This window comes from Sipha flava, unplaced genomic scaffold, assembly GCF_003268045.1.
Source record: "Sipha flava isolate LNK unplaced genomic scaffold, YSA_version1 258_pilon_pilon, whole genome shotgun sequence".
Lineage (NCBI taxonomy): Eukaryota > Metazoa > Arthropoda > Insecta > Hemiptera > Aphididae > Sipha > Sipha flava.
The window spans coordinates 2330382-2357251 of record NW_020272917.1 but is presented as its reverse complement, the minus strand read 5'-3'; the positions used below and the strand labels follow the sequence as shown (position 1 = coordinate 2357251).

The 26870-nt window shown below is 31.2% G+C and overlaps 1 protein-coding gene across 4 annotated transcripts in view; it reads right to left on the bottom strand.

Moving 5' to 3' along the window:
* The window catches only part of LOC112684866, a 26980-nt gene extending 2939 nt beyond the window's left edge, over window positions 1–24041 (bottom strand). Inside the window, exons 1-5 of one of the 4 annotated variants that reach the window (XM_025556579.1) lie at window positions 23920–24041; window positions 11867–12077; window positions 6661–6761; window positions 6423–6597; window positions 4708–5369 (exon numbers count right to left, since the gene is read on the bottom strand). In XM_025556579.1, coding sequence (XP_025412364.1) covers window positions 5261–5369; window positions 6423–6597; window positions 6661–6761; window positions 11867–11979 — 498 coding nt within the window. In that variant the 5' untranslated portion in view covers window positions 11980–12077; window positions 23920–24041 and the 3' untranslated portion in view covers window positions 4708–5260. Of the gene's footprint in view, window positions 1–4707; window positions 5370–6416; window positions 6598–6660; window positions 6762–11866; window positions 12078–12150; window positions 12330–23082; window positions 23235–23919 lie in introns of those variants that run through there. The other 3 variants (XM_025556577.1, XM_025556578.1, XM_025556580.1) reach the window with 3 other exon arrangements.
* Between the last annotated feature and the right edge of the window lie 2829 nt (window positions 24042–26870).

Here is a 26870-nt window from a genome sequence, read left to right as displayed (position 1 = left end):
GTGTGTGTGTGTGTGTGTGTGCTGTGTACATAATGCGTAAGACACCCCGCGCAGGAGCAGGACACGATGTGGGTCCGGTGAAAAACACTCTCATTGTCGTCAGAATTAGCATCGCGAACAGGTACGTACGACGTTTATTGCTGCGACTCGAGGGGCACGAGCCCAACGAGCAACAATAGAAGTACCCGTGTCCTGCGTCCTGCTCGCACCACACATACATGACGTGTATAATGTACACACATAATACTGTACAATAATAACCGCCGCAGACGGTATGTATGTGTTATTATTATATAATACACACGCGCGGCGATTATCCCCTGACCGCGCGGTCGTTGCGTCACACGTGCAGAGCATTTCTTCTTATTTTCGGTACAGTTCCCTGCCCTCCATCCCTTCCCGTTTCGCACTCCGCGCTAGGGTCATTTACATGACCCAAAAAGACCTTTTTTTCTTTTCCTCGTTCGCAAGCGCCGCGACGCCGCCGTCACCACGCGTCATTGTATGGGATCGCGCCCGCGCGTGCGTGGACCTTCAGCAGGACGCATTCTCTCTCTCTCTTTCTCTCACTCACTCTATCCTTTTCCCTGCGCGTATGTTTATCGTGTATAATACACGCACCCGAATTATACAACACTTATTCTCCCATTCATGAACACGACTCATCGACGGCGTTCTTTTTTATTTTTTCCTCTCACCACCAAAACGTCATCGGTGTGTTATAGTCGTCGTCGTCATAATATTATTATTGTTGTACCCATTGTGCGCGTTTATGTAACTCATACTTTTGTGCCGGTACCTAATGAACACAGGTGTATATTATATACGTATCGCCGACCGTAGCGATCAGAATTTCACGTGACAGCGGTTTCCACTTTAAATTAGTAAACGTTTAAATCTCGAAAATAATTTTAGATAATAATATTATTACGAGACTTCACTATTAAGAAGTTTTTTGATTCTTCGTATGAATACACGTACATAATAAGTGCGTTTCCTACATTACAGTACATTTCAAATGAACCGTTATGAACGGTACGGTAGTTTTGGCCGTACACTGATCAGTGATCAATGGTGATTGAACTTTATCGATTGTAACATATGACGCAATTATTTTATAAAAATATTTATCTTTTATGCCTAAAAGATAAGCTGGCCATCTCGCTCATCATCGTAAGTATCCTCCACGCTATGTACGGAAATATTGGAACATGAATAAGTCTTACGCTCAACAGAAATTAGTTAGTTTCTCTATTCCCTAACAATGATTCGGTTGTCATAGTAAATTCGCAACGAAATCGTAGTCAGAACCGTAAAATCAACCGATTCTATTTTATTGAAATGTTTACATAAATCTTACCATGATTTTACCATGGCAACGAAATCGTTGTTGGCGAAACGGAGCATTTTTTTCGTTTGTACTTTTCACAGGACGAGTGATGACGTAACGTTTCGGATAAAGTTTTACCATCAGCGATAAAACGTAACCGTACCATAACCCGTTGTCAATCTGTGAAATTTCGATCATCCGGTATATATTTAACGCGGTATGCACTCACGACCAAACAATAATGATTCGAACGACGGCCGCATCGAATGAATCATCGGCGGTGAATTTCCGGCGACGGACCTCGTCGGAAATCCGTACGCACGTGTTTACAGTTGCGATTGGCGATGCACACACGTATCGCGCGTACGAATACAAACCGAGTGCATATGGCGCAGCGCAAGAACAAAACGCCCTCTGCTCTTTTGCCCGTGCGGTTTTTATTCGTTCCTTTCCCATATACACCCGTGTGCTCCTCTCTCTTCTCGCCACTGTACATTACGCGCGTACATTATACAACACGTACGGATCTCATATAACACATTATACTATTTACGTGCGGACCGCGCTCGATATTACCGCCGCGCCCTTGAACCGTACCGACCGCGGTCGCTGCCGCCGACCGTTAACAGTGTACAACAATAATTTTTAACAACACGCCAATGTGTACCAAAAAACCATAGGCCGACCGCGCGCCGTTGAAATCACCCGCCGCTGCTGTACACCGCTAATATACCACCAGCGCATTATTGTGTTGTCTTTCGGCCGTAGCTGAATTCTCGTTTTATTTTTGGACACCACTGCTGCAACAGCAACGCGCGTTTTATACGCGCATTATGTACTCGCTGTATTTCGTTACTTGTTGTTGTTATGTTTCTTGGAAACAATCAACGTTGTTTTTTTTTTTTTGGCTATGCCGAAAACAGATTATTATTATTACGAGTAAAAATTATGATTTTTTTTTTTTTTTTCGGTCCCGTCGTAACGTATGTGCAGCATATTTTAATACGCAGCAAGTCTTAAAAATAACGTCCGACGAGAGAAAAATATTAATTTAATAAGCGTCTATGTATACATCTTATTCCTCATCTACAGGTTGCTTTTTAAACAAACAATATTTCGTTCTCTGGTCTTTTTTTTTTTATTATTATTATTTTTGAAAGTCGTTAATGAAAAATCATCCCGAAAAAGTTGGATAGTTGTGACACTGAAAAAAAACTAACGCTGTTCTTTTTTTTTTTATACTTGGTTTTTTTTTTATTGAGTTGCAGAAGTTGTACAAAAGGCCAAAGTTTTTAGTAATTTTTTTCACCTTTTTTCAGCATTTTATAAACAAAGAATTCGGTATTGTATAAACGCAAATAATAAGCGAAAACATACATAAGCTTAGGGGGGAAATATAACAATTATTGTAATCAGTCATATTACACTACATTGTGTCGAATGTAATGTCAATTTAAAACTTTTTTTACGACCGAAAACCTAATAGGTAATCATACAATTGATAATATTTGTATAAAATAAATATACACAGAAAATTAAGTACTTGAGGGAAATAGTTGTTGTTTCTTTAAAAGTATAATTTTTGATGTTTCTAATAAATGTCTACGTGCTACATATAAATGCAAATGAGAAATAGAAAAAAATATACGGTCTTGTATAACTCCTGGAACTTTGACACATTTCAAATCATTAGAAGATTTATAAATTTAAAAAACAAATTAAAACGCTAAATCTTTATTTATTTTAATATACATATTTTCATTTATATAACAGCGGTTAATAATTTGATTGTACAATTTCTTAGCTTAAAATGCTAGTCAAAAAAAATGTCCGAGTAATTACTTTTTTGTAAACTACTGCTATTGTCTATATACGAGTATGCAATATTAAATTACTCTGTATAACATATATCAAAAAATAAAACATTTATACTTTGAGTCTCCACAACTTGCTTTAATTATTCTCTATTGTACGGTGCCATACAATATTGTAGTGAATGTTTTTAAATAAATAATTGAATTTCAGCCGACTTTCAATGCATTTTGTTTCGCATTTGTATGTATTTGTATTTGGTTTGGGGTTATGTTGACTGGTACGACACTGGTATTAATCGAACCTTGGTTACTATTATTAATATAATATATTCGTACACACGATTCTTTGACAACCGACAGACAAAAAAATACACAACATTATAGGATTCCCAGGTATATAACAGGTATAAGGGCCAGGAAATATTTATTGCCAATCGACTGAGTTTATTGAAAGAGTTGGTAAATATTTGAGAATACAAAATAAATCCGTTCCAAATGTACTTTGTAGGTATAACAGAAATTGATAGTTTCCGTCGTGACTTCCAAGGAAACATTATCCCTCTTTAGGAAGAGCATATGTTTCACCCAAAGTCAGACACGAATCAATGATATTCTGTACTTCATATACATTCATTGTCCATGCTTATTAACAATAATATTACAATAATGATATTCTTCCATTATATTAATTTTTTTTTTTTTTTATAAATGTGTGCATGTATAGGTAGAACATTTATTATTTTTATAACGAATAGTATGTGCATAGTAATAATATTTTTTAAAGGGAATGTTAGCCAAAAAACGATTATTATATTCATAAGTAATTTAAATTATTTATGGAATTAATTACAGTTTCAAAAGCAAAATATTTATAGTTAATTTTCAAGTTTTATACAATTGATTAGAACAGTAACAGCAGTTATATTATTATTATACTATATTTGACTGATAATATAAATATTTTAAGTTAAAAATTATTGACTATATTTTATATTAATATAAATAGTATTATACCGTTTTACTATGACATATATGATAATATTCATACATTTTTTATTTAAAACTGTTTAATATTATACTAATATTAACAACATATGATATAAGTTTCGAATTGTGATGAGTGTGCATCATTTTTAAAATATTATTTATTTTTTTCTATAAACAGTCAATACTATACTAAAAATACAAACAAAAGTAATGTTGTGCTTCGAATACAACTATGCACAATAAGTTGCGTTTTTAATTCTAAAACTATTTTATTTTTCTTTATTTTTTCAAGCAAATTCTTACAAATAGGCTCCATCTTCTGAGTTTTTCTCGCGATCAGATTACTATTATTATGTAATTAGTTGAGAATCCGAACAGACAGTTATTTTTTTTAGGAGGGTATTCGAACAACAATAATAATTATTAAATATTTTATATTATATACACAATATATAATATATATATATATATATATAGTATATACATATAATTTATATACCAGTATTTGAAGGGTGTTTCGTACATTTTTCATCCCCTCTACTAAATCTAATAGCGATTCAGTAATGATGACGACTACGAAGACTAACCGACCTTGAAACGACAGGGCACACACACACATACACACACACAAGCACACCTACACATCCACACAAGCGCACACAAACAGATTTATACTCTTCACTCACCCACACCACTAGCCACAAGTGCACGAAAACATCCCTCTGCGTCTCATCATCCACGGTTCACATACATACACACACGCGCGCGCGCGCACGCACACAGATACCCATGTGTATGTAATGTTGTCGGATAGCCAAGCCTCTAGATTCCATCACATCGCTGTTCCAGACAAAACCATCGCCAAACTGGCGCCTCTTGAACGCATATTATAATGGTATATATCTTTTCTATACGTATATACCAGTCGGTGTAAAATATTGGCCATGTTAGGGATCCGCCTACCTGTTATGTTACGATGGGGTGAGGGAGATTTTTAAATTAAACGAAAGCCAAAAAGTATATAATAATAATAACCATTATGTTTTATTGTGTTTTACTAGAGAATTTGCCATATGAATTCGCTGTACAAAGCGGATTCAGAAAAAAAAGGAAAAAAAAAACTGATTTATCAATATAAAACTATTGGAGTAAAAAAATCGTGTGTGTAGTAATAACGTTCACTTTTTCCCACATAGTATGATCTGCATCGTATCGTATCTTTATTGTTTCTTAAGATCCTATATAAATTAATATATTTTTAGCGGAAGTATAACAGACAGTATTTTTCCATATCGTGCGTTTAGTATTAACTATAAGGTTTAATTTAATTGTGATACACATAAATTAAAAAAAATAAAACATTTAATAGGACACATTGAAGCGCAATACATTTTTATTATTTAAGTACACTAAACACATGTAATGAAATTATGTAAAAACTCAATAATAATTAACAATAGATTAAAATCAATCTTTGAACATATTTTTTTATTTTTACGTACATTTTTTTACCATGCTATGCATCTCGTACCATAGTACGTAGTTAATCTAACAATTTTAGGCAACCCTTCAAAACAACCTGTTTCCATCGAATTCTATAGTAGTGAAGGCAGTGGCGGTGGCCTTCGGAGACTTGAACGCCACCACCACATGCGGCATAATAATATTTTTTCACGAGACTGTACCTACAAAGTGATCGCAGGACGGGGGTTGTTATTACCCGACCTCACACAACACGCATTTAGTTGAATACACCCAAGATTGCCAACCTTATTTCTCAACCGGTACACTCGCAGAGTGTCTCATATGTGGGTCGTTCAAATACCCCAACCGGTTATAATAATAATATGCATATGTGCGTATAATATATGTAAGTATATACATGTACTCGTATATATACGTTTATTTATACGTATTAACATAAGCGTGTGATAATATAATGTCGAGTACGATGAAATGACCTCCACGGAGATTAATTGAAAAACGGTCGACAACTTTGTTCTTTTTTCCTTTTCTCTTACCCCACGTGAAAAACCGCCTTGAATAGAATTCATAAATCACCCGTTCGCGATAGGTATATACTGGCTGCAATGTGCTGGGTCAGCTAATGAGCGCCGAGTAAGCATAATACTTACAAAAGCCGTTGGTCACTCAACCCTTTTCATTAAAAATAAAAATAAAATACAAAAAACCGACCGCATTTATTAAGGACTTGACTTAATCACTGATTATATTATTATTATTATTATTATTATTATTACTATAATTATTATTACAACACGTACATTTACCATCTCAAGTTCAGTTTCAATTTGTTAAAATCAGGCACAATACATTTGCGAGTCGATTTACAAGAAGGAATTGGCTTCTTTACGGCCGGCTTGTATTGCAAATTTTCAGGAAGTTCCAGAACCACAGTTCTATACGCTGTCAGCGGCATTCTTTCAGTGCAAGTGTTCTCAAGAACTAAAAACATATAAAATATTAACTGATATCATGGTTAAGATTTGCTGTATTAGCAGATTTTACCCGTTGTTTGGTCGAGTTGAGGTCGGGAACTCATCAGCACTGTCATTAGGGGGTTGATCTGAGCAGGTTTTTGGATTTTTGTCGTCTCTTTGTTCGGACACCTGCAGAATACGAATAATATTATTTTTCTATTGCCGACGTCACAGCAGGTGTAGGGGTAGAAAACAACAAAAATACGCAATTAGTGTATTCGATCGATGTTTCAGAATTTATAAAATATGTTTAAATGAATATTAATCGCGAGCTGGCCAATGAAAAACATGCCATGAAAATTATACTCGTATTTTAAATATAATTTTACGCTCTAATTATAAACTATTTATAACTAACTATACTAATTAATTATTAATATTTCTACTATGCAATTTCATCTGTATCCTTAATTAATGCCAATATATGTACTTATATATATATATATATGTTTTAGTTATAACTGATACATCAATTATAACATATTATATTATTTATATATTCCTAATAAAAATAGCTTTGGAAAAAGTGAATACAAAAAGATTAGAAGATTTATAAAAATGTTTGAAAAGTTCCAATAATACATTTTTATACATATTCCATTTTATAATTTTCACAAAGATTTAAATAATTTAATTTTTAATTTTTATTCATTTGTAATATCTAATGATACATTATTGAGGAAAAATGACTATAGAATTTTACTAAGAAGTCTACATTTTAATTTTAAACTTTGATACAATTGATATTAATACGAGTACTAATCAAATAAATGTAATAAATTTCATCTAATTCTTTAATGATTCAGGTAATTAATTATTTTCTTATTTAGTATGAACATGAGCAATGTACATTGACTATAACAATATTCTTAAAAATTCAAATAAGTTTTTGCGTTCATAAAGCTACCGTCATGTCACATAACTTTATATCTTACCCACCTAAAGATCAAATAATCTATTAAACGATTCCCCCTAATCAGAACAATAGAAACCATTGCCTGAATGCAAATTATTTTCAATATTTTGATTGCACCAATAGACTGTCGTGATATATAAACTAGTTTATTAGTTTTTCGGTTTTTTTTTTTTAGTTTTATGTGTATACTGCTAATTCTGTTTGATTGTTTTAAAATATATATTTAGATGAATTTTGTAAATATAATAAATATAAGAAAACCTATACGTAAAACGTAAAAATGTTAAATACAATTCTAGTATTATTTAATCAATAGTAAATTACTTTTCTCCAAAAAATTATAATATTAATATTATAATTTAAATATACATGATTGAATTAAATCATGTGAGCAGCTACTAATTTAATATATAATATAAACGTTGCACAAAAAAATGTATAAAAATCATTATCGATTAATGGTTTATATTTATATTTAGTTATTTTAATATTTTTACTCTTCTTGTTAGTTAGTGGTAAGTAATCTACAAGCATTTATACTAGAGTTTATCTCTTTACCAATAATATTAAGATTTAATTTTACGTGTGTGTTTAAAAATCGAATTATTTAATGCATAACATAATTTCTTATCTCATACTACCTTTACAGTAAATGTATGCACTTAAATAATTAAAAAATGTATATAATTTTTTTTTGGTTTCCAAATTAATATTTATAATGTATAAAAGATAAAAAACAATAACTAATAATAATAAAAAAATAATTCAATAATAAAGTAATCTAATGTCATATTTTATAAAACTATAAATTAGTATTTTTTATATATTACACCGAAATTAATAAACTATAAACTTAAATTGGTTATTTTATGGATAGATATGATACACTGAAATAAAGAGCTCCTAAACACTCATATTGTAACAAATTTACTCTGTAGAGCTACTCAGCTTATCCAATACAATATGAATTAAGATCAAATGATTTACCAGAAAGAGAGACATGTCAGAAGCAATATATTCAATTTCAATACAAACACATTCAATTATAAAAATGGTGTATAGAAAGTAATATAATATTATTTGTTCGATTAGCTGTTAATTTTTTAGTTATACTGTTAGCTAAATAAAAATAAATTTTAATATTCCTAATTATAATAGAATTTTGTAAGTTTTAATTTACCAATTACTGATGGTTAATATTCCAATTATTAAATAAAGGCTGTTTATTAAATAGTAGTTTATGTTATCATAGTTACTTCTCCTTTAAGGTTTTCAACTCCGATCTACTTCATGTTTGCAATTATTATTTCTTATTACAAAATATATTGTATACTTAATGGTTTTATAGTTAAATAAAAATTTGAAAATATTTATAATACAACAAAATAAAAATTACTAACATATTTTAAAATAAAATAAAACTTATTTGAAATGTACTATAGAAATTTATAACGGCTTAATATTTATTAATTATTATTACTACTATCCAAAGCTTTCAAATCATTGACAGAGATAGCATATTATAAAATCAATGCATATTGTTTAATTTGTATATATTTTAATATAAAACAGTATTCATTGAGTTATTATTTCCATTACTAATAAATTAGCAAATTATCGATAATATTTTAATCATATATAAGTATATAAATCACAATATTAAAACCACTAAATTTCCACCTCAACAGAAAAGCTTAAATGAACCCCTTTAAGCATAATTTTTATCATGAAATCTAAACTTTCTTTAAAATGTAAGAAAACTTGATTTATTGAGAACCCTTTTAAATTTCGAGCTTTAATATCACTGCATTGTCTGTATCACCATTTTTCCTCGTAATAAAATAGGATCTTCACTTTTATAAAAATTATTTCAGCTATAAAATGTTTAAATTCATAATTAAAACATAACAAATTATTATTAAATAACGAAAGATTTATAATTTAGTAATTTAATAATAAAATAATTGTATTTAAATGTGTTTTTTTTTACTATTTAATATTAAATTAAATGAATTTGATAAATTTCTTTATAAAGTAAGACGACATTAAATAGTAGTATAATTTCTTCCAAATATCAATTTATGCTTTATTTTAATACAGTCGAGTCGCTATTATTCGAAGTTGAAGGGGGATAAAAATTCTTTCGAGATATGTATTATTTGAGATATCTAACTAATTTATAGGGGAAGAATTTTCTAGGGGAATAAAACACAATTCGAGTTGTCAAGTTTTTCGAGTTACCGAGGTTCGAATTATCGCGACTTGACTGTATTAACTTTACTTAATTCTGAAATAAACAATAAATAACAATTTCAAAAACATTTTTAACTACGTTTAAAATTATGAACTATATATTTACATCAATCATTATTAAATAAAATTCAAGTATAAATAAGAAAAAACAATAAAGTTGAATATAATGCAAAGGGAAAATATTTCATAATGTTTTGAATAAAAATTTATTTATTTTTGAGTGCATTTTTTAACATATAAAAACGTTATAGATAAAGTACAAGATCATAAAATATAACAACTGTATATGTGCTTAACGAATTTACATTTATATAAAACATGAACATTGCGAGAATCGCGTAATTGACTGAATTAAGGCAATGCTATGAATTATCAAAATTATAGCTCTTCCTATGAGTTATTACTACCGACTGACTAAATATACATACACAAAAAAAGTTAATTAAAGCGATTTTTATAGTTTGAATTTAAATAACTTAAATATAATACAGTATTACGCTTTATTATAATATTCCTTTTTTATTGTTTCAATGGGTTTTTTAAATGCTCACTAAAATATGTTATACGTGCTTAGATATTTCAATCCAAAAATGTAAATTAAATAATTTAAATTATCTAAAAATGATTAATTGATAATTACTTTAGTTAATCTTATAAATTATCATCATTTTAATCTATATTTGATCACTTTTCTCGAATAATTCATCAGATATGCCCATATTTAATTGTGAATTATATTAAAATAAAATTATAGCAAAATTATAAGCACTAGCGAATCGAACTTTTTTTTCATGAATCACATTTATTCAATATTTTTACATCACCAACTACAATGTTTTTTCATTATTAATTTTCAATTCTGTAAACTAGGGTTTTAAGTATCATGTCTGATAGTAATTTAAATATAGTTAAGTGATTTTAAAAAGTGTGTGATTTATTTATAATTCTAAAATAAAAATAATAAATTTAATAATATAATGATCAATAATTTATTAGTCACGTGTTTCAAAGACACTATCTTTTATCTGTCACTGAGAGCTAATATATTGATCTTAACAATTATTAAACTCAAACTCGAAAGTTTAACTTAATACAATTATATTTTATATACATTAATATTAAAATATATTAATCCAAACAAAATTCATTTATATCAGAAACTCGTAAAACTATAACTCTCTTTTGATAGAATTTTTTTTTTAGTTTTATTTGTTTCATTCATTTTAATGATGGATTATTATTAAAATATATAAATGGATGGTTTATGAATTACGTAAAAAATTTACATAGAACGTTTATTTTTCTTTATTTTTTACAATATTCAAGATATAAATTATTTAAATATTTAAATAAAATAAAATTAATTTCATCTTTTTTTGCGTAATTCAAAACGGTTGATATTCAAGTTGTATAAGATATTCAGTTGGCAAAAAATGAACTTTTTATTTAATAAAATCAATACTTTTTATAAAAATTTAAATAAATTGTTTTTATTATTTGGTTTGAAATCGATAATTAACGTGACAAAATAACTGTAGTCGATACTTTTACTGTAATGATTTCGAACATTTGTAAAGCATTTGTTATTTGTAAAATTTATTATATATATATACGGAATTATCTTGATGGCTGACAAAAATTTAAATACAATACAATGATTAACTATAGGAGATTAGTTTAATTTTAATCTTTTCCTTTTATACTTAATAATATTTATGAAATGTTCTGAAACAGATTCTTCTAAAATAAAGGTGTTTTTCTCAATAGATTAAACAATTTTATAACTTCTATTAGTTGAAAAATTATACTTTTATTAATTTATTTAATTTATTTAATGAACATCATGAAACACAATTTAAACACTTATTTTGATGTCGTATACTAACGTTATCATTATGTAAATGCAATTACACTGACGTGTATAAATGATTGTTTTTAATTAGTTGAAACTAACAATGCTTAAATTTAAAAAAAGAACACTAATCTAGTATTTTATTTAAGTATATGGTATAATTATGATTAATTGTCCTATATTTTCAATATAATTTTTTTAAACATTATTTACTTAGTTTTTCCTTTGGTCTTCCAATGGTACACCATTCCTTTACGTTTGTTTTTTCTTTCATGACATTTAATTTTTGGTGTATCATGACGAATCCTCCGATCTTCCAAGTCCATTCTGTTGACCCTTATCTCTGGTAACCAAGACCTGTTTTCTTTATTCAGTTTGAAAGCCGTGTTTGCACGAATGGATGGTAGATACTACAGCAGAATACCTGTAAAATAATTTGGACGAGTTAAATGCTTTAAATGTTTTCATATTTTTAATATTAAAAAAAAATGAATAACTTGTATTTACTATAACATCATATTTGTAATGTTTTCAATATGCTCCACGAGCTCATTTAGTGCCAATATTCTTTATTAATCGAAAACAATCGTATGATAATCAAAGTGCTAGACTATAAACATGTATGTTTAAATACGTTTTGGTGAATAATGACAGGTACCTGCATTTATAATAATAGTAATAGTAATAATAATGAATAACCGTGTCGGATTAATGTTTCAGAGCCGGTAACAGGGTGGTACGCCAGGTCAAGCGGTGTTATGCTACATGTCGAGTAGATCGAAGAAGTTTTTTAATGTTTACTTTTTCGGCCTTATCGACTTATCGCATCTTATAATAATTGGCAGTAATCGCCAGATGCTATATTATTATATAATTATTATAGCAAGTATATTCAACATATATTTCTCGTAATTATTTTATCACACAGTATCAGTTTTGTCCACTCGCATAACATGTGCACTGTGCATAATACAATAGTGTTAGAATTTATACAACGACACGCCCTTATCGAAAAAATATCCCCTCGTAAAAGAGGTCGTTGAATATCCACACAAGCACAAATAAAAGGAATAGCAAATCTTAGTCGAATCACAAAAAAAGAAAAAAATCTTGTGACAGTTTTTATTTTTAGTATTCACTTTTTACTTTATACCATTATATAACAGCAAACATTGATGAAAGTCAATAAAATCAATAAAATCAAACATTATTTAAAAAAATAATAATAACAAGGAGGGGAAATATTTCAATATCGCCCTTCATGAAATTAATAACAATCTCAAATATTGTAGGATGAAAATTGTTAATATACAATAATATTTTTCATCAGATTAAGCTCTGTACAGTAAATTTAATTTTACGTGTGTTATTATTATAATAGATAATAAGAATAACTTAATATGAATATATCTTGACTATTGTAAATTATAGAAATTAAACTTTATAGATATTAAAAACAAAATACTGCAATGATCCAAAGAACATGACATAAAACGTGATAGTTTTATAATATTTTTTTATAAGTACCATTACCTTATAAATGTATGTATAATATTATATGTTCGCCAATAATTATATATGGATAGCTTACTAATTAACATCTCCAGTTTATTTCACTTGAGATGCAGTATTGATACTTGTTCGAATAGAACCAGAAAGTTTTCCATAAACATTGTATACTATACAAATACGATCATTCGCAAGATATAAAATACGTATATTATAGTTAAATTTTATAAACAGCGCTTATGAACAATTTATGCGTTAACTTTATTATACGTATTTATTTAACATAGGAAAATAATGAGTAATTTAGAATAAAAATCATATGCATAGGCGAAACTAAACACTTTAATTAGGTTAGGCCAAATGAAAAATATAAAAAGTATTATTAAGTAAAATTAACTATTATTTCCTATAATATAATTATAAAAATAAACGTCAAGTGTCTAAATTAAACAATAAATAATAAAACCCATTATTCGAATCCATAGAATAGACTTATTATGTTCTATTATAATCTTTATTTGATCCAAATGTACCTTTATACTATATTATATTATAGTATTATATGAAACGCACAAATTTATACGTTTACATGTATAAATATATTATTTATAATGCCTAAATAATTATTAAAATATATAATATATAAATATTTTTCGTTAGTATTAGGTCAGGCCATGGCCTGACTGGCTTGACCCATAGTTTCACTTATGATCAGATGGCTTAAGTACCAATACGATTACAATTATGATTAATTTAATTTACTTATCAACATTTTTATTCTACCTATGGTATATAATATATTTACCTAGTTAAATACATTTATATTTTACATACTGTTATTGAAAAAGTTGCACAAAAAATGAATAATGTTCTATTAAATTACAATATTTCTTTATTTTACTATTCCTAGTGATAGAATACTTTGTTAATGTAATGTTGAATTTGTTGAACGTATTATTATTTCATAAAATATAAAGAAAATTCAGAACAAAAAAATTTAATAGTAATAATTCAAATTTCTAAATTAAGTCATTGTTTACTACGATTATTGTATTTAACAATAAAAATAATTTTATATAGACTTAGTGATTTCTGCCAATTACATATTCTTAAATTCAAAAAAAATGACACAATAAAATATTTTAAGAAAATTACTCCTATATAGTTCTGTATAATAAAAAAAAAATCGTTAAAAATATATTAATTAATCATTATTATATTAAATTAAAAGATAATCATTGTAAACGATAATTTATTATATATTCCATACAAGTACTGTAAATATTATTTTAAGAATGTTAATCACAAAATAATTTATCTTTTATAAAAAATATTGACAATATGTAATACGTTTGTATAAAAAAACGTATTCAATTTATTTGTATAAAAAAAATAAATTTAATTATGTGCGTGCGGACGCGGTATATTCTTCAATTCAGTTACACACAGGGCTATAGTGAAGGGTATACCACAGTATATCACAATATACGCCGTATACCTTCTGGTTATTTCTAATAAATTCAGTATACCTTCTGATTAAGGTCGTACATTCTCGGTTGTAGTGAAATCACCAAATAATATAAAGATTATAGTCATTAGATTATTATTAATATTTTTGATAGAAAAACTAAGAATAAACGGTGAAATACGTGTATTGTTAAAATGAACAAGTTGTATAAAACATAACAGTGAAACCGGACACCTGTATATAACGGACACCTTTCTTAACGAACAAAATGACCCCGTCCCGGCAAAAAAATAGGAATGTCAATGTATTTCTTATGAGTGGAGTAATGGTTTAATTGAGGCTTATGGGAAAGATCTTACCAGCCAACAATCAAATCTTCGTACTTAAATCAAAAAAACACTATGAATCTGAAAGGCACCAACCTGCTGACAAAATAAATAAAGAAGGAAAAGAAAAAATCCATCGAAGTGTCTATGAAAAAAAGTATGGTCGATAATGAACAGACAACAAATAAGGTATTTAGAACATCATATTTTATTGCAATGCAATATAGACCGTTTTCTGATCACGATGATTTAATTAAATTACAAGAAATAGTTTGTGTTAATCTAGGTAATAGACTTATATAATAGGGAATATACTTCATTCTAGATATTCTGCAACAAATATAATAAATCACATATTGAATAAAATGGGAAAATAATAAATACCTAGGATTATCGCACTAAACTCAAAATGCAATATTCTTAAAGATGAATCTACTAGCTTAAGTAATAAAACTACTCTGGTAGTTTATTTAAAAACTTATTTAGGTGGAAATGATCCCGAATATGTATTCTTGGATTTATGTGAATTACAGTCTCAAGATGCTGAAGAGATAGAAAAACAACTTTTAAACACATTAAAATAAATTGGTTTACATGAAAAATACTTACAAAAAAAAATTGGGTGGTTATAGCTACAGATAGAGCTAATGTTATGGTATTCAATAAAAATTGTAAAAATTCAGGTGTAGTAACTCGATTAAGTAAGAAATATTCAAAACTTTTTACTTAGCACTGCTTTAATCATAGGCTTCAATTATCAGTATCCGATACAATAAAAGACGTACGCGGAATCGACCATTTTAAATGCTTTATAGATAAATTATATAGTTTTTACAGTCAATTACCAAAATATTCTCATGCTTTGGAAAGTTGTTGTCAAGATCTAAAATTGCAGTTTAATAAAATACGTCGTGTACTTAATACAAGACGAGTATCCAGTAATTTAAGGACAGTAAGAGCAGTTTGAAAGTCATTTGCTGCCCTCCATTCTCATTTCAAAAGTTCTTGTGATGACCAAAGTAATGATAAAAATACAATTGCCGTATTTATTGGTTTGAAGAAAAAGACTTGAAAGGTCAGAATTCTTTTTAGATTTAGGCCTTACGTATGATCTATTTCTAGAACTTTCAATGTTATCGAAAGAATTACAGTCTTGAACAATTACACTGCCAAAAGCTTAACAGTCAATAAAAAGAACAATTAGAATAATTGAAAGTTTTGAGCAAGAATTAGGAGAATATATACAAATAACATTAAAAACTAAATCAAAACTATTATATATTAAAATCGGGATCCAGACAACATTTATGGATTATTCTTCAATAAAATATTTTAGTAAAGTACTTTAATAAAAAAAAAAATGTTTAGTTTTAATTTTAATTTGTACAAATGTAGGTATGTGTGTTATGTTATTAAAGTATTCGATTATACGATTATGAATTTTAGCTAATTTAAAATATAACACCTAATGATAGTATAAATGTTTAATATTATAACTCGTAGTGTACCCTCTGCCTCTTTTTAGGACTACAGCACTGGTTACACACTACATACACTATTAATACTAAATCCATATTTTCTATTTTTTCAATTGATATTGCGACTATAAACTTCGATTGGTACTCGTAAAATGTATTAATTGCAATTAAAATACAAAATATGAAAATGTCATTATGCGGTAGTCTAACCTTTAAAACTTGTTATTATTATATTGTAGACATCGCCCGTTACCGCACAAACGCACAAATAACGCGTGGGACAATAACGCATATAGATTTTAAAAAACTTAATAACCCATAACCGCTCACGGGTTTCTGATAAATAACGGGGACGAATATCTTCACTTATCGATGTACATCCTATTTAAGATTGTACGACAGGCATATTAACCCTTTTAAACGCCTTTATTAACCTTTACGATAAATAAAAGATTGTATCAACGATCCACTGTGTAGACATTTGTAGTAAGTTACTTTTCGACTTTCGATCTTCGAATCAACTCGTGTGACATTTAATGATTAAATGTTCAATTTGATACAAATAATATGGAAATAGTTCAATTGTATAACTATAACTTTCATTATTTTAGAATAAATAAAAGAGTTAGGGTGATATTATTCAGCGTATCAATAAAAAATCACCAACAACGAAAAAAACTGTTTTAATTCGCACTAATATCATACTATTTTTATTTGTGGAATTAGGCTGAGTGCTGTATCGTATTATTTTTTATGTGTGAAGTTAAGCGGTGTTTTCGTGGTAATGGAAATTGACATATATTTTACTTATTAATGGTTATATTATGTATTTTAATACATCATACCAATTTGATAATTGTTTAAATTATCTAAAAACTATAGTAGTCTAAAAAATGATAAATACAATATAACTACGACATGTTATAAAATAAAATAAGTACTTGTTAACTGTCCATTTCGATTTATCCGATTTCGGAGGTAATTGCATCTGTCTGTAATCGTCGAATTTCGAACCGCGAATTGTGTTACACAATTAACCACTAATGATAAATCACAAAATTACATGCAGTGAATATCGTCAATGACATTTGAACGGCTTGCGTTCGTTCAAGACTCGTAATAGTTATCGGTTTATCGTTGTACAAAACGAATACTTGGCATTATTATGAGTACTTCCCATTCAATAAGACTCCTTCGTGGTACGAATTCACGTACCAAAGCATTGGTTACTTTTTTTTTTCAAAAAACTAAATACAACATGAAAATATTTTAAACTTCGTATTCTTTTAAATAGGTATAGTTTTCACTAAACAATTTAATCGACTTCTATCGATTGGTATCTTTTTTATTGTATAATGGGAATATTGCTCTTCAAAATAATGCGTATGACATCTGACAACGTTTTATATGACATATAATATGTATAATAATTAGTTTCAGTTATCATATTACTTTGGTAATTATGTACTTCGTAGACAAATTAATCAAATACGATGGGTTGATGAGAATTGTGGAACATTCGTACATACACACATACACACACGTACAGAGACTTTCGTGTTTTACTGTGACAATGTTCTAGAATTGCAAATGAACCAATGCATGGTGTCTCATTAATTAGTCGCAAGTCAAAATTGTTGCAAAACAATGATTAAAAAAATGTTGTTCTCTATATGTAACAAACAATAAACGTTCGCAATACCATATTGATAGTAATAAAGTCAAGTCACACGTAAGCTTGGCGTACAATTTCCATCTGTAGACGTGTAGCCGTCAATCAACACAAAATTATTATTTTATTTTCCATCTTAAATTTATTGTAATTAAAAACCAAAACTTTATAATTCTCTATGGTTATTTCCAACATTTCAGACCATTTTCATATAAATTGAGACGATATCGGTGGCTAAATTTTAATAGTACTTATTTAATTGTTCATTAAATTAGATCAATATATTTTTACCGTAATTTTAATAGTTTGAATTTAAGATTTATAAGAAACTATAAAAATGCCTTAAATGTCAAATTATAACCCTTTAAAAGTATAAAAGAGAATGAAATTATTATTATCAAATTGACCCAACTTTTTTTTTTTTTTTAGAAACAACAATTTAAAAGGGTGAGACGATAAAATATATTTTCTTATATAAATTAAAACCAACTTTGTATATATATATATATATATATATATATATATATATTTAACCAGTATACACACACCGTCTACTGTTATATAGTTATTATACGAACACAATAGGTAAATTATAGGATTTTTATGTAATGCAAGTAATCAACATTTTTATAAATTTTTACATTTTATACTGTAAGGAACACAAAATATTTTGTTTTATTATATAGGAACATAAAACTAAAAAAAAACAGAATGAAGATTTAATGTTTATATACTTTCTCCCTAATGATAAATTAGTCAATAGAATCAAATTATAAAATGATTGCATCGTTTTGGTTGGGTATTTAGATAATATATCACATCAGTAAAATTACATTTACTTAATTACATTTACATAATTACATTTATTTTTCAATTTTGATCACTTTATAATTTATAAAATATATACTGTATATATTGACTATATTTTATTTACACATGTTAACTTGCATGATACATCTATAGAAATTCTTGTTATTCGTGAATATTTCGTTTAGATTAAATTACACTGTATTAGAAACTACAAATTATTATTTTAAAACATAATGTTGTAAACATATATAAAACAAAAATATTGTATACGAATATAATGATATATATTTTATATGAATTTAAAATGAAAAATGAGTATAAATTAAATTAAATTCTAAAATTTTTATATTCGGATGTGAAAGACTAGGAAACAAAGTTTACCAAAAATTATTTAAGAAGCAGATTAATAGTCAGTGCACAAAATATGTGCAATTTTTATTTTGAAAATAAATTAGTATTTATTCAAAGTCAAATACAATTAGGAATTAATAAAAGCAATTTTTAATTTTGAAAATCCCTTTTATTAATTTTTCAATTAAATCATAATTGAATAACAATTTATTTGAAAAAAAAAAAAAATTACTGGGTTATTAATAAAGATTTTAAATTCAAATTGTAATTCTTATAAATCTATAACTTTCCACAAATATTATATGCAATATCATTGTTTATAGATACTTATTATAAGTATCTATATACGCAAATCTATATACGCAAATCCATTAAAAAGATTTTATTTTGTATCACATAGGACACATAAACGAATCAGTTTATTTTGAACATTATCGTTAAGCCATTAATACAAACAATTATTTAAAACTAATATAAATAATAAAATTAAAAATACAGTAGTTAAAATTAATTATAATGCAGTTAAAGAGGTATACCTTCAATAAAAACGTTAATTATTATCTATACATAAACCGTTTTTTAATGCGTAGACCGAATAAAACATGATTTATATTAATTATATATGTGTAAAAACTTTGATAAATACAAAATCAGTCTCATTATTTTTCTGCCACATCTCGTATATTACAATAATTACATTTTTTCTAATTTTAAATTTGATACTTTTACCTTATTATATATATATATATATTATTTTCCAAATAATAAAGCTAGTACTTTAATTATATTTTATAAAATAATTTATTTAAAAAATAAGAACAGATAAACCAAATAAGGGGTTGTTAATTTTTCATTTGTTTATTTGAATTTTAAATTACTTTAACCTTAAGACTTTTTTTTTATAAAATTTAAACTCTTGGGTATTTTAAAAATTAATTTCACCCTTTTTATCAAAGATAAAACGCAAATAGTATCAGTAAGATATTAAAGTAAAATCAATTTTATTTTATTTGCAAAATTAAACAGTTTATGAATGCACACACATTATATATACGAATATACTTTTGTTTGAATAATAACTATACGCAGACCTTTTCAATTAAAATACAACCGTTTAGTATAAATATGTACATAATGTCATAATAATATTGCAATGACTAATATAACTTTAACATGTAAAGGACATAGTTATTTATTTTATTTATATTGTATGTTATTTTACGAGGATTATAATGAAATATGAGAACAATTTTTTTCATGTTCTGCTTAGCGTTATTATCCCAAAAAATTGAAAGCTTATAAGATTTAGAACGAATAAGAAACGTATGGAATGTCGTGAAAATATTTAGTCGAACAATTGTCTGTGGGATAATAATTGTTTGTGTTTTTCTTTTTAGGGTCAATTGACGTAAATTCCAATCTGATAAACTTACAAAATGTTCAAACAAAAACTTTTTTCGTGTGCATTTACAGCTCAGTTGTTTATTGATTTTGCGATTGAGATAGTTTTTGAGCAAATATATAAATAAAAGCACACACAGTATATTTGTCACACTTTTAATGTACTGGTCCTTGAGCGATTAAAATATATACGACGAATATATATAAACAACGTTTAATTGTAAATTCTAGTTACGTGTGATACGCATGATACGTAGCAAACGTCTCGTATAGTCTTAAACATCAAGGCGACAAGAAGTGGACATTTTTATTGACCTCTGGGGGCTAATATAATATGTAACGTCCAAACGTATATATAAAGTTTAAGGTAATTTGCGTAAGTTTGGTGCATTATTAAACATCTCTCGGCGGGAACACACAAATGTTCGTTTGGCAATCGATGACCGACGAGTAAAAGAGAAAACTTGAAACTTATCAAACGAATGACCGTTTTCGTGAAAAGTTTTTCGCTCGAAATACACACACACACACTCACACCTCTGCTGCCTCTAGCCATACTCTACAGTTGCAATATTTACACGGTTTACACACAAACACACACACACATACACGCACACACGTATAAAATATAAATTTATATACGTATATAAAAAAAAAAAAACGGTAAGCGACGAATGGGTGCGTGCGACCTTTAAGTCTCCAGGTGACGGAACATGATGGCAGGGGAAAAAAGTCGACTTTTTTATCTAGAGCGTGAGCGTGTGTGTGTGTAGAAATATATTCTATCTGACACACCGTCACCGGACACACGGAGCTGCGAAAGAAAAACCGTCCGTGCGAGAGCGTACATATATGGAAATCGTTCGAATCGGCAGCGACGACGACGACGGCGGCGGCGGCGGCGGGGTAAAGGGTTGCGACTCGGTTTTCGGAGAAAAGCTCCCTCGGACTACGTGACGTAGTGACCACCACCACCACCATCACCAGCACCACTACCTCTTACGCCACCACCGTTACGAGCTACCACCGTTAACGGAGGACAGGAAAGCAAGTCGAGGAGGAACGTACGTATACATATATACATATACTACATGTGAATGTGTGCGCGTGTAGAGGTGGTGGTAGGGGAGAAGTAAGCAGCGGGTTGAAATACGCGCGGAAGGCCGGAGGGACAGTTTCTACCATGCCGCTGCCACCCCACTACTACTACTACTACTACTGCCACTACCATTCCTACCACTACCTCGTCGTATATACACTACTTCTCTCCGCGCCGCCGACACCGGCCGATGTCCGAGAGAGAACACGCGTGTGCGCGTCCCCGGCCGTCCGCGCGCGATTATTCAAATACAGCGCGTACACCGCGCGCCGCCCTGCTCTACCACTTCGACTACTCGCCGCACCCTATAGCCCAGCTCCGGAGTGCTTGTGCTTTTGCCATCACTTTGGTCCACCACCACCGCCTCTGGGTGACACCCCCTCTACGAACCGCCGCTTTCTCATCCTGCTCCGTGCGTGTACATATTTATATATATATATATATATATATATATACGTGTAAGTATATATGCATGTATACTTATATACATAATGTTCGTATATATATATATAAATGTATATATATATATAAACTCCTCGGCATCCTGCACCACCGCTGCTGCCTCACACAGCTTCCCTTCTCTCTAACCTAATCGATTCTTCAATAAAGGGGTGTCAAGAAAACGGGGTGGACCGCCACCACCACCGCCACCGAACGGCCACGTGAGCATATTGATAAATGGCGAGAGAGACGGAGAGACTGGCCACCGCCGCCACCAGCTTTTTGCTCAAGCACACATACATACTTATACTCTCACGTTCACCCGTATACAGGCACACACGCGTACACGTATACGTGCATGCATATATATACATATTAACGTATATACACGCACACGTGTGTGTGAACGTATATGTATATATATATATATATACATACGCACACGAACGTTCCGCCGCCGGACCTCGGACCGCCGTTTCCACCGCGTTGGCCGTTAGTCCATTCCTCGCGTCCCAAGCCCAAGCCGGCCAAACGTCCACCCGCTAGGCCCACTACCTCCACCACCATCACCACCACCAGCGCTGTTGCTACCCTCACCGAGCTAATTATTCAAACTTAAGCGTGTGGACTTTAACGGCACCCTCCCTACCACGCGGCGCCCCGAGCAACTCGCTCGCTCGGATATTCACCTACAAGATCCGATCAATACCCATTCTTTTGTCACTAAAAACCGCGTCGGAACACACTTCGAAAATGTGTAAATATATTTTTTTATTTCCATTAAGTTCATATGTATTTCTTCACTCGGATAATATTCACATTTCATACGCAATAATATATATATATATTTATATAACTAAGAAATAATTTGTACCTGAATATAGAGAATACAGCAGACTTGAGGATTTTGCCTTTAACTGTACTGAGTATAACATTTTAAGAACGCGTTTTCTTGTGATAGAATTACGCGCATAGTATATAATAGTAACATCCGTTGAGATTGTTTGGCGTTAAAAACTCTGTTCGGAAACAAACTGAGACGCGAGATGAAAGGAAAACAGTAGACCGGAAACGAATCAGATGACCCCGGCAACAAGACAATGCAACGCAACGTATATTTTCGTTCGTCTAGACGGTTTTTGAAAACTTTGAGTGGTATGTGGGGTGGCGGGTGTGTTGCGGCAAAAGGGAGAAAGGCGCGATTTAGTTTCGGGTACAGTTTTAAAGACGAAACGCGGACCGGGAAGGCAGTTGCAACGGTATAAAAGAGTAGTGACGGGTGGAAAGCTACCCCGGAAAATAGAGGTGTCCGACCACCGTCGTGTCCGGTTTCCGGTGTGCCGATCGCGACCGGACGAATCCTCTTTTCCTCCTAACCAACCAATGATCGTCACCGGTTTTAATTTCCTCACCTATTCTCAAACCATCATACACACACACACACACACACACACACACACACACACACACACACACAAAGCATCCATCAATACGGATTTTGTATTTATTATGACGTTTAAAATAAATCCGATGTGAGAAACGAAAGCGAGAGGTCGGGGTGATTGAACCGTTTAAAAATCATCGTCAATGGAAAGTCGAACGTAAGACGGTGGTGACGGCGGCATGCCCCGCGACTACCTGTTCAACGCCGACGATTTGTTTCAGTTAAAAAAAAAAAAGGAAAAGGCAAGGGAAAATATAACAAAGTTACCTTCTTAATGACAGCTACCCTCGAAGCTTTACGGTCCCGACGACTAACCCTTATCCTCCGAAAGTTTTCCGCGTTGTCCGCGGCACGCTTATTTCTTTCAATTGTTTCTCGACGAAATTCGTTTGTTTTTTTTTTCGCTCTTATGGCTAATCTGTTATTTTGCTTTTTACACAATTTTTGCTGTAAAAAGTTTTTTGTCTTAAAATCGATTATAGTTCCTCCACCCCTCCCCTCCAGTCACACTTACTATCGTCCACAACTATTATTAATAAACTACGCGCAACATTAAATCGGCGAAAATTTTCACGCAAATATCTAATCAAAGTTTATTTTTTTTCCCCTCCTTCATATACATACATATGGGAGAAAAGCCTTCTAATGTCACCCACCCGTGTACATACAGTGGTCGATATCGCGTTCTGCTGCTGCTGCCGGGCGTATGCGTATATATACATATTTATTTTTTTTGCGCCGAGCAACGGAAAATCTCCCTTCGGACACACGTACACACACTTACGCATGCAAAAGACAAAAGTTAGGGATCGGACCACGCGCGCGTGTGTGCACGTTCACACACGCACACACGAACGCAGACACACGTGCATACGTATATGTATACTCACACGGCGCATATACATATAAAGTATATATACCGACGTACATACACACGCGCGCGAGTGCGCGCGCGCTTTCCAGGGTCCGCGGCGTGGGCAGTGTAAAGTGGACCCAAGAGCGTCGGACAGGACGCGCAAAGGAGGGTTGGGGTGAAAGAAGAGAAGCGACGGAGACCGGAGAGGATGGCGAAGGGACTCGGTACGATGACGGGGGTGCAGTGGAGGCAAGGGTAGTTCGGTTCGTCGACGTTAGGGAACGTTCCTCCCATATTGATCGGGGCTGACCAAGGCCCGCGCGCTCATCTTATGCAGAGCAGAGACCGCACCGCGCCGTTCCACCGTGCCCAGAGGTTTTGGCCGGGGACCGCCGCCGTCCTCGACCCCTTTCCACACCGGACTCCGTTGCCGCATGGCCCCGCCACCCGTCGCCACGAGCCGCGTGTCCGACGTAGCCGGACACTCAGTATGCAAGTTACATACTCGAAACGCGCGCGCCGGCGGGGGAGAGGGTTGGTTACGGCCGCCGCCTGCTGCTCCTTCTCCTCCGACGCTACCACCACTGTACGCTCTTCTCTTGCTGTACACCCTCCACCGCACCATCGTAAAGCTCCTCTGCTACCCGCCACCGTCCACTGTCAGCGACGTCCATTATGACCCCCGCACCGCAACCCTCACAACGTCATGCCGCGCGCGCGGATTGCTGCCGGCCGTTGTCTTATCGCGGGAACGCGACCGGCCACGTTACATGTCCGTGTGTATACGTGTGTGTGTGTGTGTATGTGTGCGTGCGTGATTGCCAGTGAGTTTGTGTTTGTGTGTTCGTGAGTAAATGTGCGTGTGCGTGAGCGAACGCGATAGGGAAGACGTGCCGAACGGTGGTGGTCGATGGCGGAGTGGTTAACGATACTGCGGAGAGGAAAGGGACCGCGTAATTAAACTACCATGTTAGCCGGTATGCCAACCCTTTCGCCCGGACTGCCGCCGCCGACGCCACGGCTACGGATTCGGCGTAATATTTCACCATATACACATGCACGCACACTGCCCGTATCACACACCCAAGTGCCGGCGATATACCTGGATCACACGTAGATATATATTATGAATAAGTTCTAATTTTTGTACTTATACTCGCACGCACGCACGTTAAACACACTTAAACATTGGTGTCAGGTTGTGTTCACGGGTACGGCGAAAAGTAAGCGGAAGAAGGTATCGGCCGCAAGACAAACGTCGACTATTTTACCACTGCCGATGCTGCGATCAATCGTCTCGCGAAACAGGGATAAAAGCAATTTCCAGAAAGACCTTTAAAAACCATCTCTGTGGAAGTCAACGGAAGCGTAAAGGATCGTAGACGCTTGTGGAGTTATTTCTCAAGAAGTTTTTACGGGGATACTGAAACCGTACATTTTAATAGCACTCGCAATCATATCAACGGCTACGAACACGCGGCGTGATATAATAATTATGCGTGACCATAATCAAAAAGATTGTATATCATTTAAATTCCGATAAAAAGTTTCATAATATGTAATTTTATTTTTTTACTCGAAAACGATTATGAGTTTTATTTCATTAGCAAATTGGCCGTAATTCTCATATAGGTTTACTTTTTCACGGATTAACTTTTACTTTCGTATAATTACAATGAAACACATGGGCTGTATTAAAAAATGTTCGATGTTAAAACAAAATATTAAATTATAAATATGAATGATAAAAGCTATTTTGATTTCAGATGAACATTTTCTCGTCATATATTAGATTACATAACTATATGGTATTACCTTTTTTCATTGCACTAAAAACACGTAATTCTAAAAACATTTAATTCGTATGGATACTAAATTACTTATAACATAAGTGGCATATTATGCCAACATAAAAAAAATTTAAAAAATAAGTGTAATATAACTTGTATATTCATTCAAAAATCGTTAATGATATTTGAAGCGTATTAAAAAAGAACTAATTTAAAATGTATACACTATAAATGAACTCTATTACAACAAAGTATTCTTCGTTGATTTTTTTTTTTTACGTACTATCATCCGATAATTAACCAATTAATTTAATTTTTAGAATAATGTGAATTCTATGGTATTGTAATTTTATTCGTTTATTGGAAAGAAAGGGTTTCTTTTTCCATTTTTTTTCTTCCTAGGTATACATTGAAAAAAGAACACTAATCGTTTAAAATAATCAATTTCATTTTTCAGCTATATAAGCAGTATTGGAACAAGATGATGATAAGTCTTCAACAAAAAGCATTGTTCTCTATACTCAAACATATTTTTTCTACTCTTCGCGGTAAATTAAAAACCTAGTAATATC